Here is an 18535-nt window from a genome sequence, read left to right as displayed (position 1 = left end):
TACCCTAATTTTCCCCCCTATTTTGATCCTTAAATGTTGCATGTCTGCTATTTATTCCTTTCATGTTGCATACATCCAGTGCATATGTGGTCATTGGTAAATTTAAATACAAATTGATTTTAAAGGAAGAAGGGAGGATTTAAAAGTGGATGCCCTAGGCGAGGATCTCCAACTGTGGGAATCACAGAGATTAAAAGATTTTTTTTTCTTATCCTTTACATGTACATTGTGCTCACTTATCTAGAGCTACAAGTGTTTCATTTCAGGTCAAGCTGTCTAAAAAATTTTTATTTCTTAATTCATTTTAATGTAAACTTCACTGACTGTAAATTTGAGAAATAAGTTCTTTCTCAGATGCTCTGATTAAATATGTTTATTACTGCTGTGAGAGAAGGTTTTGATTTTACTTTACAGCTTTAGTTAAAGATTGTAGATTTGTGAAAGAAACTGCCATGACTTTCAGCGAGTTAAGAACATTCTGTGTGGAATGGCATCATCAGCATCGCGGCCACACAGAGGAACTAAGGAACAGCTGCAGTAAACACTGTAGACGGTCTCTGCTACTTTCCTCACCTCCCCTCCTCAGTTTTGTGACCTGCATACTGATCTCCAGTTTAAACCTAGAGGACATCATGTCCCAGTCCCATCCTGGTAAGAGTTCTGACACTTTGATGATCTGGAGAGGACTTATTTTAGAGCTCTCAGGTGGTGTAGTCTTTTCATCATTCACTGTCTTTTGCCTTCCGAGTGTCCAACTCAAGCCTTTCTGTTTACTATATCTTTTTCTGGTGTCTGCATTGCAGTGTACTTTTCTCCTCTCTATCAATAAGGACTGCTTTATATTAGTACCAGACATCTCTCTACACAACTTGGTGGAAAATGGCAATACAGTGATACTGTAACTGGATGAGTATCATTGCTAAACAAGACTAAATTGTTATAGATTAGAAAGTGTTTCCCCAACCGTCAGTTTTATTCAGGGAAGAACAAAAGTAACATTTAAAATTTACATTTCTATTTAAATAAATCATGGTTTAGTGATATTGTAATCAAAAGCAGATCTTTTAATGTTTAATGTAGGACAAAACATTAAACATATTTCATTACACTAGTCAGTGATGCAGCAGTGCCTATTATTACAACTTTATTTAGGAAAAGCTGATTTTTTTTTCACTTTATTTGGACGTTTCCAATTCACAACTAACTTTCATCTTAAGGCACTTAAGGGTTAGGTCTATGACATTAGGAGCAGTTTAACCAAGTATAGTTTATCCATTTTTAAATATTCCAATATTGAAAGACAGTTTCTGCACCCAGGCTTGTAAAAAAGACAATCACCTGAAATCTTCACCTTGACTGCACTGGTGAGGCAGAAATCCTCTGTCTAGAAATAGGCAGTTAATTCCCTGCAGCCAACTACTCACTGACTGTGTGTTTTAAAATATTTTGTAGCAAAAGCATAAATCAATCATCTTTTGTTGTTGGTGTTTCATACAGTTCTCCATGAATAGTTTAGTAAGGAGTTTTCTGTTATGCTACTGTGCGACTTTTGACCAAGGACACAACGACTGAGACGGACAGAGCAGGTATTCGAACCATCAATCCTCTGTCTGCAGAAAAAACTCTTGCCTCCTACACCACCGGCATCCCAAATATACTTCTGTACTTGCCTTGCCTCGCTTGATCAGAAGACACTAAAAAAAATGCAAAATTGCACATCAAAATTGTCTTGGTATGTTTTTTTAGGATTCAGATGTTTTATAATAATAATAACTCTCAAAAAAATATTATACGGCTAAAGTATTTCTCCTCATGTAGTCCTATTCACAAAAGTTTGACAGTCCTTTAACAAAATTTTTACAAGCTGCATAGACAACTCGGAGAGATTTGCAGTTTATCTGTGTTTTGCACAATACAAGCCTTACTCAAAAGTCTTGCACAAATGTCTTTCTCACTGATATTCTGCTTGTGGTTGACCTTATAACCAATCACAGGCTGATGCCCTGCATCAAGTGGCTTTGTATGACCATAGGCGACTTCTTTTTTTCTGCTGGAGTAGCAAATATTTGAATTTATAGAGTCAGTAAAACAACCAAGTGCTTTCAGTTAGTTGCACATGGTGTTCTTTTTTGTTAATCTCCGTGGACATACATGCTCCTGTTTAACATTTTGGTTTTTACAAAATAAGAACTCAGGAACATGTCAGATGCTCTTCATCTTGAATAAAATTAAATTTAAAACCTTGTAATAGCAAGATTAGTATTTGCAAATGCAGACTGAGGCATTTTTCTTGCAATATTGAACAGATATCAAGGTTGTAGCTACTTTAAATCAGTGTTAATGATCATTCTAAATAAGAATTAGATTTTGGTTCTGTGCACACAAGTTGCACTAATAAATTTTCAGAGTTAAACTCTGCTTTGAAAGAGGAAAAAGGAAAATGCCTTGTATTTTTGTTTAAGGTAGGAAGAATGTATGCTCAGTATCAGCTTCCCAAAAACAAAAAAGTCCTATGCACAAAGAGCTGTACTATAATGTACCACCAACCTTTGTGAGAGGCTCTTGTCTGTCTTGTCTTTTTCTTTTTTTTCCCTGCACTATCCAACTTTTATATAGTCCTGTTTTGTACTCACATTTCTTTCCTTACTTTTGTTAAGTGAAGAGTTAAGACAATTTGAAGCATAATCAAACCCAAAAGAATATTTACAGGCCTAAGGTTAATGCCACTGCATAGCTTGTTATTAGAAGATAGGAAAAACTACTGAGGGTTTGGGTGTTTTTCCTCGCTTTAAGATTCTCTGTGGCTGTCACAGGAAAGCCAAATGGCTGTAGCACGTAGAAAGTATGATTAATTAGTCGAGTGGAACAAAGGCAAAGTGGTCTCATACCCTTTTTTTAAGTGCTATTTAAAAGCAAACACACTAGAATTAATGGACTTTGATCCCATTCTCACATTTAGGAGCTATTTGTCAGGTTAAAATGCAAGACTGGATTCTGATTACCTTATCCCTGTGTTCACAGGCTGATACATCTGACAAAATTTGGCATAAAACAGAGCAGCTAGGAGTAGGTTATAAAGACGCTGGATAAAAGCTTGTGCTTTTACCCAGAGATAGAAGACCAAGTTTCAAAGCCAATCCTGTCTATTTGGCTTGTCAGAAGTCTAGTGATGATCTACATTGGTTTTCACATGAAGTGAGCTGTCTTTAGTGCTGAAACCATGGTGTTTAGATTGTCCGGGGAATATGGGTAACTGTCTCTTTATCACTGCAGTAATCTAGTACTTCATGGCCTCAAGGTACTGCAAATCTTTCTTTGTCCTGCTCCTTTATCATACCAGATTATTGAAAAGCTATGCATGGAAATAAATTTAAATGTTCTCAAGAGAATAGAAATACTTCAGTATTAAAGTTTTTTCTTAGAAGAATCAATTAAAATTGTTTAAACAAAGGCCCACTACATTATTCTTTCTCAAGAATATATATAAGAATATATATATATATATATATATATATATATATATATATATATATATATATATATATATATATATATATATATATATATATTAGTGCTGTCAATCGATTAAATTTTTTTAATCGCGATTAATCGCATCAATGCCTGAGTTAACTCGCGATTAATCGCATTTTAATCGCAAATTTTTTTTCTGATTGAAAATCATTTAAATACTCTCGATGACATACAAAAAATGATACAAATAATGAACAATTTTCAATCAATACATCAAAATCAATAGACCGACATCACTAGATGGAGGTAGTCTATGAAAGTTACTTTTCAGCCTCTTAACAAAAATGAGAACACACACACACAGACACACCCACCCACCCACACACAGACACACCCACCCACACACACACACGATACCGACCTGTGACAGCAAGAGTGCCGTAGCAGATTCCATTTCACCTCAGTAATCTGTTTTCTCAGCGTATTTCAGGTTGCTACTAGTTACCAGACACTCAACTTGTTTGTTGGTGGTGGGGCTTAAAGAAAAGGCACTAGCGCTACCCAGTGTATGAGCGTCTTTTTTCCTTGAGGAGCTCCGCTCTCGAAGCCTATGAGAAATGCATAGACTGGGGGAAAATAGCCCCGCCTCCCCGCAGGCTGCAGCGGGATGTACTTGGAAAATTTTACCATAAAACCACATAGCGTTAATCTCACGTTAAAAAAATTATCGCCGTTAAAATGGCCTCGCGTTAACGCGATAATAACGCGATAATTTTGACAGCACTAATATATATATATATATATATTTATATATTATTTCCCCCTCTGGGATTCAGACTTTAACCATATTTATAGGTGCATGGGAAAATAGTTATTTTCTATTTTTTAATGCTCTCACTTTGATCTTCAGACTAATATCATTATCACATATCAAGATATTTACTATGACTTAATTTAAGTCCTGTAACATTAAGACTTAAACAACTTTTTAAACTATCCTGGTGTTCTGTGTAATGCAGCCTGCCTCTGCTTTGCCCGTCTCTGACTCTACTTTGTGTTCTGGATTCCTTTTGCCTTGCCCTCACTGGATACTTTGTGAGCTTTTGGACTTCTGGACATGGTCTTGGACTGTTTTGGATTTTAATTTCTGCAATGCCGTCGGACTGTTCTGCCTGTTTGATTCTCTGCCTTCTGCCACTTGTCAGTTCAACCATCTCAGCCTGCTAAGCTATTAGCACCTTCACAGCTGTCATCTTCCTGGTTTCCCATTCATTATCACATATTTTACATTCAAAGTTTTTAAGAGCAACACTTGTGTTCTTGCTGAATTATTCAGTTCTCTAGTTGATTTGGAGCAGTGTGAAAATACAGTTAAGTTTAACTTGTAACACCAAGACATGATTACAGCCTACCCTGTGGAATCAAAAAAATGACTTTAATTGGATCTCTGACAAGAAGAAGTAGGCAACAGGTAAAACACAATGCACTTAACAGAATCTCAAGACTCAGTTGTGGTTTATTGGGCTGAGACTGCTTTGGTGGCACAATGACTTTTGTAAAAAAAATTGGGAACATTGCTATTGGAACAAGTGTTCCAATAGCAGTTGACAAAAGGAAGTATATGTAGAAGGACAGAACAGTAAAAAAAAAAAAAATGAACATAGGAAGATGACATTGTCCAGTGCCCTGTTTCTGTCTCCCATTCTAATTTTAGAATTCTAGGAACCACTAGTATGTGTTCTATTAAAACCATAAAGAACAATCAGATCTCTGCAATAAGATGGAGCTTGCTTATTTAAGGCTTTAGATGGAGGATTTAAAAATTGTATTCTCAGTTTAACAGCAAGCCAGTAACATAGTAAAGAATTACCACAGCCTAGCCTTGAAGTTGTCATGATCTTGGCACCATAGGTGGGCTTTTATTCCTTTTTCTCTTATCTGATTTGCTCCGCCCTGCGCTCATTATCTCTCTTCAGATCCACCTGTTCCTGTTGCTATTTATGCCTCCGCCATTTAAAAACACCATATCAATCTCTTTTACTAATGAAATATTGCTATATGTCATCGTTATGCTACGAAATCCCCCGAAAATTCTGCCATATTTTTATATGTTGATATATTGACGCGGTATCGATCTATTTTACTAACAAAATCTCACAAGAATTTGCAAAATATCACGAGAGTTTGTAACAGAACGATGAAATTTCAAGAGATTTTGAAAGTAAAATAGATTGATACGTTTTAAAAAATCTATTTGATATCAGCATATGAAAATATATTTGGTTATATTATTTTTCAAAGTGTCAGAAATGGATAACAAAACTGCTATTTTCAATGACTACTTATTTTTGTCCAGCTTTAACATCGGTATCGATATCGGTTATCAGCTACACGAGTTTTAAAATATTGGCATATCGGATATCGGCCAAAATCCCAATATCGTGCATCCCTAGTAACAGTCATAATAGTCTGCTTGTGAAAGCAAGTCTGTCTGTCATCTAGATTGGCAAAAAGAAATCTGCAAGTTAGAATGGTTATCTAATAAAATATTAAAAATTGTATTTTTGTGGAGCAAAACTTAAGCAAGCAATTTGCAACAACTAAAAAGTGCAGAGACAGCAGAGAAATAAACAAATTAGCAGTGATAGCTAATGCAATTCCTCCTGGGATGAAGGATATTCGATAATACCCTAATATCTTTTTTAATTTAGGATACATATTAGATAAACATTTTTCCATTAATAGATACATTCATTATTTGAACTCTTCATTTTGTATAACCATGTTTACTTTGTCTTTAAAATTAGGTTATTCCAAGCAATTAAGTTTAAAAATAAAAGTAAACCTATACGTTGAATATAGTTTCTTCCCAACACTGCTTTATATATTTACTGGAAGTCTTCACAACAAATAGTTGCTCCTATATAACTAGTTTGTTTTGAACCCTGATCGACTTCTCTTTCATCAGAATGTGGGTGTTTTGTTCAATATTTAGCTTTTGCCGCATAAATATAAAATCCCTGAATTATGAATAACTATAACACAAGAGATATTGCTCTTTTGAAAACACGCAGTCTACATGAGGAAGTCTTTGGGCAGGCAGAGCAGTTCATTCAAACTGAATAGTATACTAGTGTCTGCTCCTAAATGAGCTGGGAGAGTTAGCCAGGGTAAGAGAGTTGTGAGCATCTCTGATCACATTGTTGCCCTTTTGACATGGTCCTGAATCCGCAGAGAAAAAAAAGATGAATGGACTGACTGCATGATTGTGACTTTGTGATACAAAATGGTTTTATTACTTTTTAGATTTCAGTTTATTCAAAAGGTCTCAATATGAAGGATGGAGTTATCATATAAATAAACCCTTACAATTGTATTGCAATGTAAGTTTTGGAGAAATCAGACCTTTTATTACTTTTGTGATATTTAGTGCATGTTCCTCTCTAAACTGACTTGAGTTGTAAATGAGTCTCTAATAATGAGTTCAAAATCCAAATTCAAAATCAGAAATTTTCCTTATTTGCTGAAAGCCTTTGTTAAGAATATTATAGTTATCACAGACATTAGTCGGTACAAAAATTAAATACATGTTATGTGTTCTTTGTTGTTTTTCCTGATTAGTCCCAGGTGGTTCTGTTTTTAAACAGACTTAATTAGTTATAGACTTAGATCTTTAGCATTAGTTTTTTTTTGTTTGACTGTGGAAAATAAACTTTTCTGCCTGATTCACCTCTTTTCAACAATCATTATGTGGATTAATTGGTGCTTGTAAAGGAAATTAACCGATTAGATATGAAAACAGATTTCTTTACCCTTCTCACCGTGAGCTTTGTGATAATCTGGACACAAGTGATTCTGGACACCAGTTTCAATCATCCACACTCCCAGTGGACCCTCTGTGGAGCAGTAGAGAAACATAAATTGACAAAGGAGTGTATACTGTAGTTAGATAAAGAGCAGAAGTACAGCATGGCTGTGTTAACACAATGTTGATGAGCTCCTTGTTTAAAATGACTGATTAGACACCTCTCGTCTTTGGCTTCCTGAAGTCTTGTTAACCTAATTTATATGCGAAAGGTGTCTAATGTCTGTCTAAAACAAACTGTCATTTTAAATGTTTGCTAGTGTTATCACATACAGTGCAACACTCCTCCTGATGTCTCACTTTCAGTCTGCTCACATGCTAGAAGTCATCCATTCAGATCACATTTCTCCCACACCTCCCAGTTGCTGGTGGATTTATGATAATTGAACTATGCAGTCAAACAGTGAACATTTTTCCTCAGATTCTGAGATTTAATGCTGTTTTTGGAGAGGACTGGTTCAGCCTCTCATCCACAGGAAGAATGTAAATATTTATAAAAGGATTTGTAAAAAGGTATTTTAGCAACTTAAAATGTTATTCCTTAGTTTGACTGAATATTTTCCTGCATATTCTATGCAGTGTTACATGCTTATACGTAGAACTGGCCTTAGGCAGTTGGTTTATATAATGAATAGAGAAAAAAATCTGTATTTTATCTGCCAATTAACAATCAGACATAATTAAGGTGAAAGCAGCCAGATTTGTTCTCATTCTGATTGGTTGGTGCATCTGCATGTGAAACCGGTGGTCTTAAAGGTTTGCATAATAAAGACAAAACTTATAACAAATCTCTCTCCCCAAAAAGTCCATTATTATTATATGTACATGGAAAAACTTGTGGGCTGCACAGTTATGCAGTTTGTAGCAATGCTGCCTTGCAGCGAGAAGTTTTCTGGTTTCGATTGCCGGCCCAAGTTATTTCTGCATGGAGTTTGCATATTCTCCCTCTGCATGAGTGGGTTCTCTCCGGGTACTCCGGCTGCTTTCCATAGCCCAGAAACATGACAGTTAGTTTAATTGGCTTCTCTAAATTGACCTTAGTTGTGAGTGTGTGTGCATCGGTGTATGTCTCTGTGAGTCTCTGTGTTGCCCTGCGATGGACTGCCGACCTGTCCAGGGTGTACATGGCCTCTTGCCCACTGCGACTCTGACAGAACAAGCGGGACAAGATGGATGGAAAACTGTGTTTTTTTGGGGTTTTTTTCATTTTTTTTTCTCCAGTCAGTGAATCAATTTAATTCAATCATAGTGGATAGTCTATAACTTTAACAAAGCCCGCAATACAAAAACCATTCCTAAAACCACAGAAGCGTACTAATCTGATTCTAACATTCTGTGATGCATTTTCTTCTTAAGCAGAAAGACATTCATCTTATTTTGTCTCATTTTACTGGGAAACGTAGTCTTTGGTTCATTTACATATATAGTTTTTGTGTGTGGGTGTGTGTCTGTGTGTTTTTTTTTAATTTTTCTTAAATTTGATCTAGTACTGTAAAGCCCTTGGCGGCTAAGTGGTAATTTCACTGCGTCTTTTTTTCTTGAGCATAACTATTTTTTCAATTTCCACTAGAATATTCACAATACAAAAAAAGGGCAGTACATATTTTACTAAATATGTAACCTTTCTGTTCTTGTCATTCAACATTGCCAATGAATTTGCAAGAAATTTTCAAAAAAACTATGATCTTCCTTTGATCATGCATGCTTTTATTTCTATCAAGGGAGTCCTGTTTTAGGCATTGGCTTGAAACATATTGAGGGGCCTTGTTGGTTTAAAGGTCTCTGACCCAGTCACAGTTCATTTGCTGTGTAAGAATCTCTAGAAATACTGTTGTAGAAGTAGCTATAATTGATTTTAACCTTTATAACCACCAGCATTGTTCTGCTTATGTTCAGCAAACAACATGAATGTGTTTTGAAATAAACGCATGAAGTAGTTAAAGTAATCTGCCCACAGATTTGTTATATTCGTCAGATTTGGTTTCCTTCATTCAATGCGTTTATAATACAGCCAGTAAGTTTTATTGTTTGTTCTTTAGTTTGTTTTAACAAGTCAATTTGTGGAATTGGTCACCCTACCAACAGCAGGCCTTTAGACCTAGGTTCATCAGAAGTGTTGAGGGATTTTTGACTGCTCTAAATCCTCTGTCCCATGACAACAACACCCTGGGTGAAAGTATCCTGTTGGAAGAGCATATCAGTATGCTGCTGTAAAAATATGAAGCAGCTTGTGTATTAAGAAGTTATAGAGGTTTACTGACAATTAGAAGGAACCGATAAGTGGTATGTGATCAATCCTGCTTAAGTCGATACATAAGTATTTGCAATATTACAAAAGTTCAGAGCTGTATAATAATAAAGTGAGTTTAAGACTAAAATAAATAATGATATGGACAAGATTTTCTGTGACATATTGCCATTTTTTCAGATCTTGATTGTTTCATTTAAGTATGTGTTTAAAAAAAATTTTTCTGGTAGATTTCTTGTTTTGTATGAAAAATAAGTGATTTGCTTCTTGTGAATATTAGTAAGATTATGTTTCTATTTAGGTGATGTTGAAAGGTGTGTCAAGGGTGCTGATTTTTTTTTCTTTCAGTTTTTATAGACAAATCTATACTTACTGTTCCAAAGAAGATTTTTCCTATTCCACCAATGCTTATTTAAGTGAAATGATAGTGTAAGACAGTTTTCTTTTTTTCAGTTCATCATGTGCAACTAAAAATGACTGGAAAAGTGTTTCTCTTCTTTATGAAGTTTGCAGTTTGTGTAGCTTTGCACAATAAGGCTGTGATAACACAGACAGCAGGGTGATACCGAGGAGACCAGCTGAGTGCATAATGGAGATCTAACAGGTTGTCAGTGAAATTTTAGCTTTACAGCTTTTTTACTGTGAATATCATGAATTATGACAAATATCTGTTAGTGAAAATATAAATTCACCTAATTAACAAAAGGGTGAGAATGGCTTTTAATGACAAACTGGCTTAAAACAGAGATAACAAGATATTTGATTAATATTTTTATGAATATATTTTGACATCTATCTAGGTGTCTGCCACATTGGCAGCTCACTCTAGAGCAAGCTGTAGTTGGTTATTGCTTTATTTTTAGGTACATGGACCGGTGTATTATAAGTCAGATGCAAATCACTGACCCACCCGTTTAGGTATTAGCCTTGTGACATTAAGTCTAGGTAATAATTTTTAACTTTTAGTTCTAAATACTTTGAAGTTAAGGTTAGTAGATAGCAGCAGGGACTTGAGTCATAGTATATGTTTTGTTTTAACAGCGGTCTATAACTGCCCTGACACAGACAGGATGTGGAATATGGGTGTTATAAAATATATGCAGCATTTTGCTGCAAACACTGAAGGACCTTGGTTTCCTTAAGAAATACAGTCTGCTCCGTCCCTTCTTGTAGTCGGCTTTACAATTGTTTTGCTAGTTTAGCCTGTTGTCTGTGTGAAAACCAAGGTATTTATACTCCTTCACCACCACTTTATGGTAATAGTGATTGACATGTCACCGTTTCTGTTAAAATCTAAAATCGTTTGGTTCAGCAACTAATGATTATTGAGATAATCTATTACTCTATTGATTATTTTTCCGATTAATAATCGGGTAGCAATGATTCTTTGCTGATATTTTACAGAATTAAACAAGGTGAAAGTAAAAAATCCACCTGTGGAGATCTGGATTAAGCATATTGAAAGATAATTGTTTTTTTAAATCTTAAATGCAACATTTCATTTTGTTATTTTTTTTAACAATTCCTGTATAATTACTGGTCTAAGTGGGTCGCTCTGTCAGTGAAAGGCATATTTTAGAGTCAGTATTCTCCAATGTTTTCCAACAATTAATCAATTATTTAATTAGTTGACCTTTATTTCAATAATTAATTAATCATGTTTTCAGCTCTAAAAACTATTTACCTTGTTTTATTCACATTCAGGATGAGATGGTTATTTTCACACCATTCCACAAAGCAGTCCACGTGTCTGTGTACACCACTTCTTGATAATCTCTGATACACCAGACATCCTTCATAAAGCAGATCATAATTAACACTCTAAAATAGGCTTGTCATCATGACAGAGGTGCAATGTGTTGCTCCCTTAATATACAGTATTTTATCTGGCTCCTCTATGGTGAACACATATCGGTTAAATTAATATTGAATGTCTTCTGCAGTATCATGCATTTGAAAAGTCTCTGTAGTTAAAATGCTCTTTGTAATTTCATAGCTGTTGTTTTCATCGGGTAGAACAGAAAATGATGAATTGCAGTAAATTTGTTCATTTAATTTATCAACAGATTTTAGCTTTGCTTTAATTTTACTTCTTACCCACCACCACCTTCTTTGCTGAATCTGAAAGGCATCACCCTTTACTTCAGAGAATCCATGTCTTTATTTACATCTTGGAAAATAATGAGTAAGATTTTCTCTGGGGGACTAACTTTGCAATTATGGCAATTCTGAGGACTGAGATATGGGCTTGATTGCAGCAGAAGAAATTTTAATCTGATTATCTTTAAGGTACAGAAAAAAAAAACATATTGAACCACATTGTCTTTCTGTGATGCAGTTGTGGAGCAACATTTTTGAAATGGATACAAAGAGTGAATTAACTTCTTACGGGTCTCTATAGGAAATATCTTTTTCTTTTTAAATGCCCTCTTAATAATTCTGCTCTTTTTCCTCTTCATTTTAAACTCTTTGCTGGTAATGAAAATTACTTGCTTTAAGTCTTCTATTAAAAAATGTCACCTTCCACACTAAAGAGTGTTGTGTTTTGCACACCTAATCAACTCCCAGTTATGGTATTTAATGATCTGATTAGGTTAAAATGTTGTGCTTTTCTAAAAAGCCGGTCACATGGGATAGACTGAAATTAGTCAAATGTGATCACCTGCCAATATTCCTGTTTTCACCCAATTAGGATGTACATAATCATCCCTCAGAATTTACAGCAGTTTCAAAGGGTTTGGAAAATAATAAAAATCTTTTGTTAAAAAATATATTTGAGTAGTTGCAACAAAATATTCAAGGACATTGGTTAGGTATCTTTAAAGAATCGTACATGTTACTTTTTTTTCCAAAAAATAAAATGGCAAAAACCAAAGAAACTGGATAAGATTTAGATGTTGGATCAGCAAGATTATCCAGTACGAATATGTTTTCTTAATAGATACAGTAATTAATTTAACTGTTTAGCAGATGATAATAGACCTCTGCTAGGGTAGGAAGGTGTTTCTTTAAGCAAGACATTTTTGGATATGTAATGACATTTTCTGGCATAAGAAAAAAAAAAAGATTGGATTTCTTACTAATTAGATTTGCTGGTAACACAAAAATGAATCCTACAATATTTCATAATAGCCCAGTGCAACAACAGAACAGCTTTAGTTTAATCAAGAGAACAGAGATAAAAACAGGGGGAAAAAATATCCTATTAGAAAATTTTGTAAAGCTCGATTTATCCCTGAATGTTCAATCAATGCAGAGAGTACACAGTGACCCAAGGTTTTATTTGTATTATTACTTTTATGTTGTATATTTCTACCTGCAATTAGACCACCAAATGGTTACTTTACAAGCAGCATTTCACAGTATTGAATCTCTAAGAACGCGATTCAAAAACAGATATGAGTTGATAAAAGTCAAGGTCCGTGTATGTGGAATATAAATGTTCCACATTTTACTCAAGATAATGTGAAAAAAATGAAAGACAGTTATTAATCAACATAGGATTCAATCAAAATATGTGATAAAACAGCAGAATGCACATATTTATGTGAATTCTACTGAATTTTGTAAATATCTTTTTTTTTTCTCTGACAGACATTGCCATTGAAAAAAGTAATCATCCAAGCACAACATATAAGGTGCAATCAATTGTAGAGCTCTGCAGCCTCTGAGTTTTATTTTATATACACACAGCATCAGGGCCATGCCATATTGATTTCAAACGGTTTTTGGTTTTTCAGGATGGAATGTGTAAAAATTCCCCCAAATACACACACACATATATTTTATAATTATTTTACAAACACACACATATATATGTATGTGTGTATATATATATATATATATATATATATATATATATATAGATATAGATATAGATATATAGATATCCATACATATATATGTGTGTTTGTAAAAAAATTATTAAATATATATATATATATATATATATATATATATATATATATATATATATATATATATATATATATATATATATATATATATATATATATATATATATATATATATATGCATGCTTATCTGTTAAATAAAAATGGATGTAGGATTTTCGCAAATCTTTGAGAAGACTCGTCCTCTCCACTTAAAAAAAAAAAAATCCATGTGCACAACACTTTACCTACTCCCGAGAGGAAACGCCTATTAATTGCGTGCAAGAGCATGCACAAACCTCTTTTTCCTTGTGCACGCTCTGTTTAAAAGTTGTTGCTTGCATTGTTCATACAAGCTTACTTTCCAAAATAAGGTTTTAAATTTCTCCACCATGTCAGACTCACCACCGTTAAGTGAAAATTGGGACGTGCATGTAGGACAGCTGTACGTAAACATATCACCAGAATGATTGACAATTAGGAGGACCATTTATTTTGATGATCCACCCGGAAAAATAACATCCTCCACTCTACCTTTAATTTCAAGCCTATTGGACAAATTATTGTCTTAAAATTTCTTTACATTTGTAAGTTTCAGCATCATTCCACCTTTATTAAAGGCTGGATTGATACATTCTAAAAGTCCAAAATCATTTCCTACCAGAACTGTTGTAGTAGAAGTAAAAAATCCAACTAAAAAAAAAAAAGCTCCCTGCTAAAATCTGATTTTCATGTGGCTGGTTTTCAGCTAAATAGTTTTCATTTGGAGATGATTATTAAGTACTTAAAATAATTGATTTTCTCCACTAAAGCACTGGCTGAAAAAAAAAAAATCACAGCTGTTCCTACAACTGTTTTGCAGAAAGGAGAAATCCAATATCATGTTTAATCATGTACAACGTCATTTATCACCATCCTTGTAGGAAGAATTCACTCTAAACGTCTAAGGTTTCAGTGATTTAGGTAACAAATTTGTAATACTCTACCAAATGTAAATACAAATTGGATAGTTCAAACCTTTGATCTATAGTGGGAGGATGAAGCAGAAAAATGGCTGACTTAATATCTGATGCACAACCTGCACTGCTACAGCAGGCATGTGGTTGGAACAACAAACAGCACCTATTTGGTATTCTGTTTGTATTGATAATAGCCCATCGATGTCAGTACCCTCTAACCTCCTTAAGTATCCTAATTATTTTTTTCAACAGTCCTGTTTCCAAACATGTTTATATTCACCATCTGCATATTTTCACATTTAACACGTTAAAATACCATTTTAAGATTAGTTGAGTTTCATAACTGTAATGCCTTTTCCATTCTTTATTGTGTACTAAAACTCTTTTTTATTAAATGTTAATGTACGTATTGTTCTGATAAAACCCACCCCAGGAAGACCTATATGGCAAATGGTTTGACAACATTGAATGCATAAGATATATATTGTAATGATAGCAGCTGTACCATCAGAAGAAGCAGATATAATGCAGTTAGTTTTGCCTATTTCTATATTTAACCCACTGCACCAACATGAAGATCTCATGATGAGGTTGAGGCAAAGCAAAGCTTTTCCATAGTGGACTAGTCTCCTCTGAGTACTTCTCTCCCTTTCTTTGCTTTCACCTTACTATTACCCGTCAGTCACAGTAATGTGCAGTGGGGCTCCAGGCCCATTTGCTGCCTTCTTGCTTTGATGCCCACCAGCGAGTTGTTTTCACTATGCTTTCATGTACAACCTGCACTTCTTTGGAGAGCTAATTTCATGCTTTTTGGTCTTGAAGAAGTGTGCTATCAATAGTTGTTTTCTATTTTCTTTAAAGTGATTATCATTTGTAATTTAAATAGGGGGGAAAAAAGCAATGATGAGTCTATTTCTCGCCTTTTCATTAAATACCAGACAGCTTTATGGTCATGGATGCTTAAATTCTCATTAGAATCTGCTTTTAGAAGCACGAGCTTCACTTGCAACTTTTGGGAGCTATTTTCCATCGGAGCATTGAACTGAAACGTTTTATTTAAGTATTTTAGTATCAGTTAATCATGCTCATTTAGGAGGAACCAGGTCATGGGGGCTTATGGCTGGATTACATAAAAATGTCAGTGTCTAAATGCAGTTCAAATTGCCCTCATTTAGAGCTTTACAACAGTTTGACACAGAATATAAATCAACCAGTGTGTGGCCTGTATAAAAAGGCCATCTTCTCATAATTTCTCTGTTTGTCATTTTTTTTCCAGTTGGTGGGTGGTGAGTTTGACCTGGAGATTAACTTCATCATTCAGGATGCTGAGAGCATTGGATGTATGATGGAGCTGTTGGAACACTGTGATGTCACCTGCCAGGCTGAGATCTGGAGCATGTTCACTGCCATTCTTAGAAAAAGTGTTAGAAACCTGCAGACATGCACTGAAGTGGGGCTCATTCAACAGGTGCTGCTCAAAATGAGCTCAGTGGATGACATAATTGCAGGTATGATGATAATATGAGTAGACATATCATTTGTGCTTTGCTGTTTTAAATGTAAATTTTTAGCTGATTGTTATTTTAATGCATGGCTGCTTTCATAGTTAAGCTCTCAGCCTGTAGGCAAAATCATTTACAAATCAATCTTTTTACAAAATGCAAATTATGTAGCCACATAGAACTTGATGGAAATCTGATTTCCATCTGCATTACTCACTCTTCAGGGATGATGTTGATGGGGTCTGTTGAGGATTACAAATGTAGAGCTTCCCTAGTTTGATGTTATTATAAAATTACACCTATAAATATGGAAATATAGAAGCAATGAAAGAGCAATGCTGGAGAAACTTATTAATGTATTTTATCCATCCAATCAGGAGTTTTATTGCTCAGGTCACTTCAGACATTAGTTAGGGTTCATGAGTGCTTCTTTGTGCAAAGTTTCACAGCACATACAACAGTTTTAAATAAGTGTGAGCCCTGCATACCTTTGTCGTTTTTCCATTTACATTTAGATATTCATTTAAAATTTAATAATTTTAAAAATTATCATAGTCTTATTGAAAAGTTGACTCTGAGGGACAATAAAGCCTCTGGGCTCACAGGCCCAATTCTGAGAAAGGTTTATTCTCAGCCTTGTCAGAAAAAGTTTGATTTGGATAGATAACAATATTGATTGGTTAGATTACAATAACAGATTATAACCTCCCAAAATTGCATTCAAAACAGGTTTGCAGACATAATTGCATGAATAAACTGCAAATATTTGTGCATTATTTAACACACGAGATTAATGGCAAGCAGACTTGATGATAGTTTTTCACAGTGAAAGTAGTGGGATCTGATTTCTGAGGTATATTTAAATGATCTTCAAAAAAAATAGTGAGGTAAAGTCAACATCTAAAGAAAATAAATAAATAAATCTAAAGAAAATATATGTGCTATAACTTAAGATAGAATTTGTCCTTGAGTGACTGGTTCTTCATATGTCTTTCTATCAGCCCTAAAATAAACTAGCAGCCTATCCTACGAATAGCCGGTCTCAAACTCATTTGCCTCTAGAGATTTCCACCAAGTCCCCTTTGACCCTGTAAGAATTAAACAGATATATAAAAGGAATGGATGTGATGTTTTGTGTTAATTGAATTGTATTTAAGATCTGAAATAAAATTGGATTTTTCCGGCTGTCTTACTTTGGCTTTCAGTAAAAGGGAGTTTTCATTGATACGGGCACTCTGCATGATTACTACTTATAGGTTTTAAATATAATTGAATTTCACTGACAAAATGTAGCAAACAAAAGAGAAAGCTGTATTATTAATAAGGGGAAGTAACAATTAGAATTAGCACTTTCCCTTAAGCATGCCTTGTGCGGAGGATGAGTTACGATTTCTATAAAACTCAAGCCAATTTTATGATGGTCTGCTCTCCTATACTCCTGTTTTTGTGTGTGTGTGTCCATCTGATATCTTCTGTAAGACTTGCTGGTGGATATGCTGGGTGTTTTGGCCAGCTACAGCATCACAGTGAACGAACTGAAGTTGCTTTTCAGCATGCTGCGAGGGGAAGGAAGCCTTTGGGTAAGTAATTTGACAACTGAAAGGCTGGATGAAACTGTATTGCTTTTAGTCAGTTAAACTCTCTATGATTTGGTGTATTCAGTAACTATAAAATGCTTCTTATAATCCTATTTCCTTTGACACATACAGCCAAAGCATGCGGTCAAAATGCTGTCAGTGTTAAACCAGATGCCCCAGAGACATGGTCCAGATGTGTTTTTCAACTTTCCTGGTCGCAGTGCAGCAGTAAGCTTTGTGTTTCATTATTATTATGAGTTCATTAAGTCTAGATTCTTCTGGAAAATATTCAATCAAAAATGTTTTATCTTGGGTAATATAAGGTGTGGTAACCTGTGGTAATCCATCTCTATGTTTGAAATCTCAAAACTTGAACCTGACTAAGCTAACATGTGCCTGAAGTACAAATTAAGTATTTTAAAGAACTTTATTTGTTTCACCAAAAGTAAATTTGTTTTACAACACTGTGAAAATCACATTTTATTTCTCAAAGTTGCAGAGAACAGTTATTTACGGTGATACTGCATTTCTTTTACTTAATGTGTTTACAGCATGCATGATTTCACAATCCTTTATCTGATATTTTGTATTATTATGAAACATCTGAGTAAATGTGCTTTTGCATTTAATCTCGCAGAAGCTTATATACATTTAGCCAAACACACTTGAAGCATGGTTAAAAAATGAGCCTTCTAACAAGCTATGTGTGGAGACCACAAAACAGTCTTAAAATGGAAGCCAACTGGACTTTCAGTATTTTATTTTTATTTTTTTTAAGAGGATTTGACACCCTTCCAATTCAGATGCAACTTCTGGATCGTTGAAGCCTTTTGTTGTGCATAGACTTTATGATTGGTCTTTTGAATCAGGATAGGAGGGCATATAGAATTTCTTTGGGATGTGTTCCATGACGGAATCGTAAAGGTTTGGAAGCTGAAAAAGCTATACTCCCCCTTTATTCAGAAATGGGGTTTTTCTTTAAAAAATTGTCTTCCTTCACCCCTCTTTCAAACTATCTGT

At 34.5% G+C, this 18535-nt stretch overlaps 1 protein-coding gene across 1 annotated transcript in view; it reads left to right on the top strand.

Moving 5' to 3' along the window:
- nbeab (neurobeachin b) overlaps positions 1-18535 on the top strand; it is a 248792-nt gene that overhangs the window by 42704 nt on the left and 187553 nt on the right. Inside the window, exons 2-4 of the mRNA XM_038294440.1 lie at positions 15713-15944; positions 17418-17518; positions 17648-17743. Of these exons, the coding sequence (XP_038150368.1) occupies positions 15713-15944; positions 17418-17518; positions 17648-17743 (429 nt within the window). The remainder of the gene's footprint in view (positions 1-15712; positions 15945-17417; positions 17519-17647; positions 17744-18535) is intronic.

Source organism: Cyprinodon tularosa, unplaced genomic scaffold (genome assembly GCF_016077235.1).
Source record: "Cyprinodon tularosa strain WSP-4 unplaced genomic scaffold, ASM1607723v1 ctg34, whole genome shotgun sequence".
NCBI lineage: Eukaryota > Metazoa > Chordata > Actinopteri > Cyprinodontiformes > Cyprinodontidae > Cyprinodon > Cyprinodon tularosa.
Note: the sequence above shows the minus strand (reverse complement) of the source record. Positions and strands in the feature narration are given on the sequence as shown.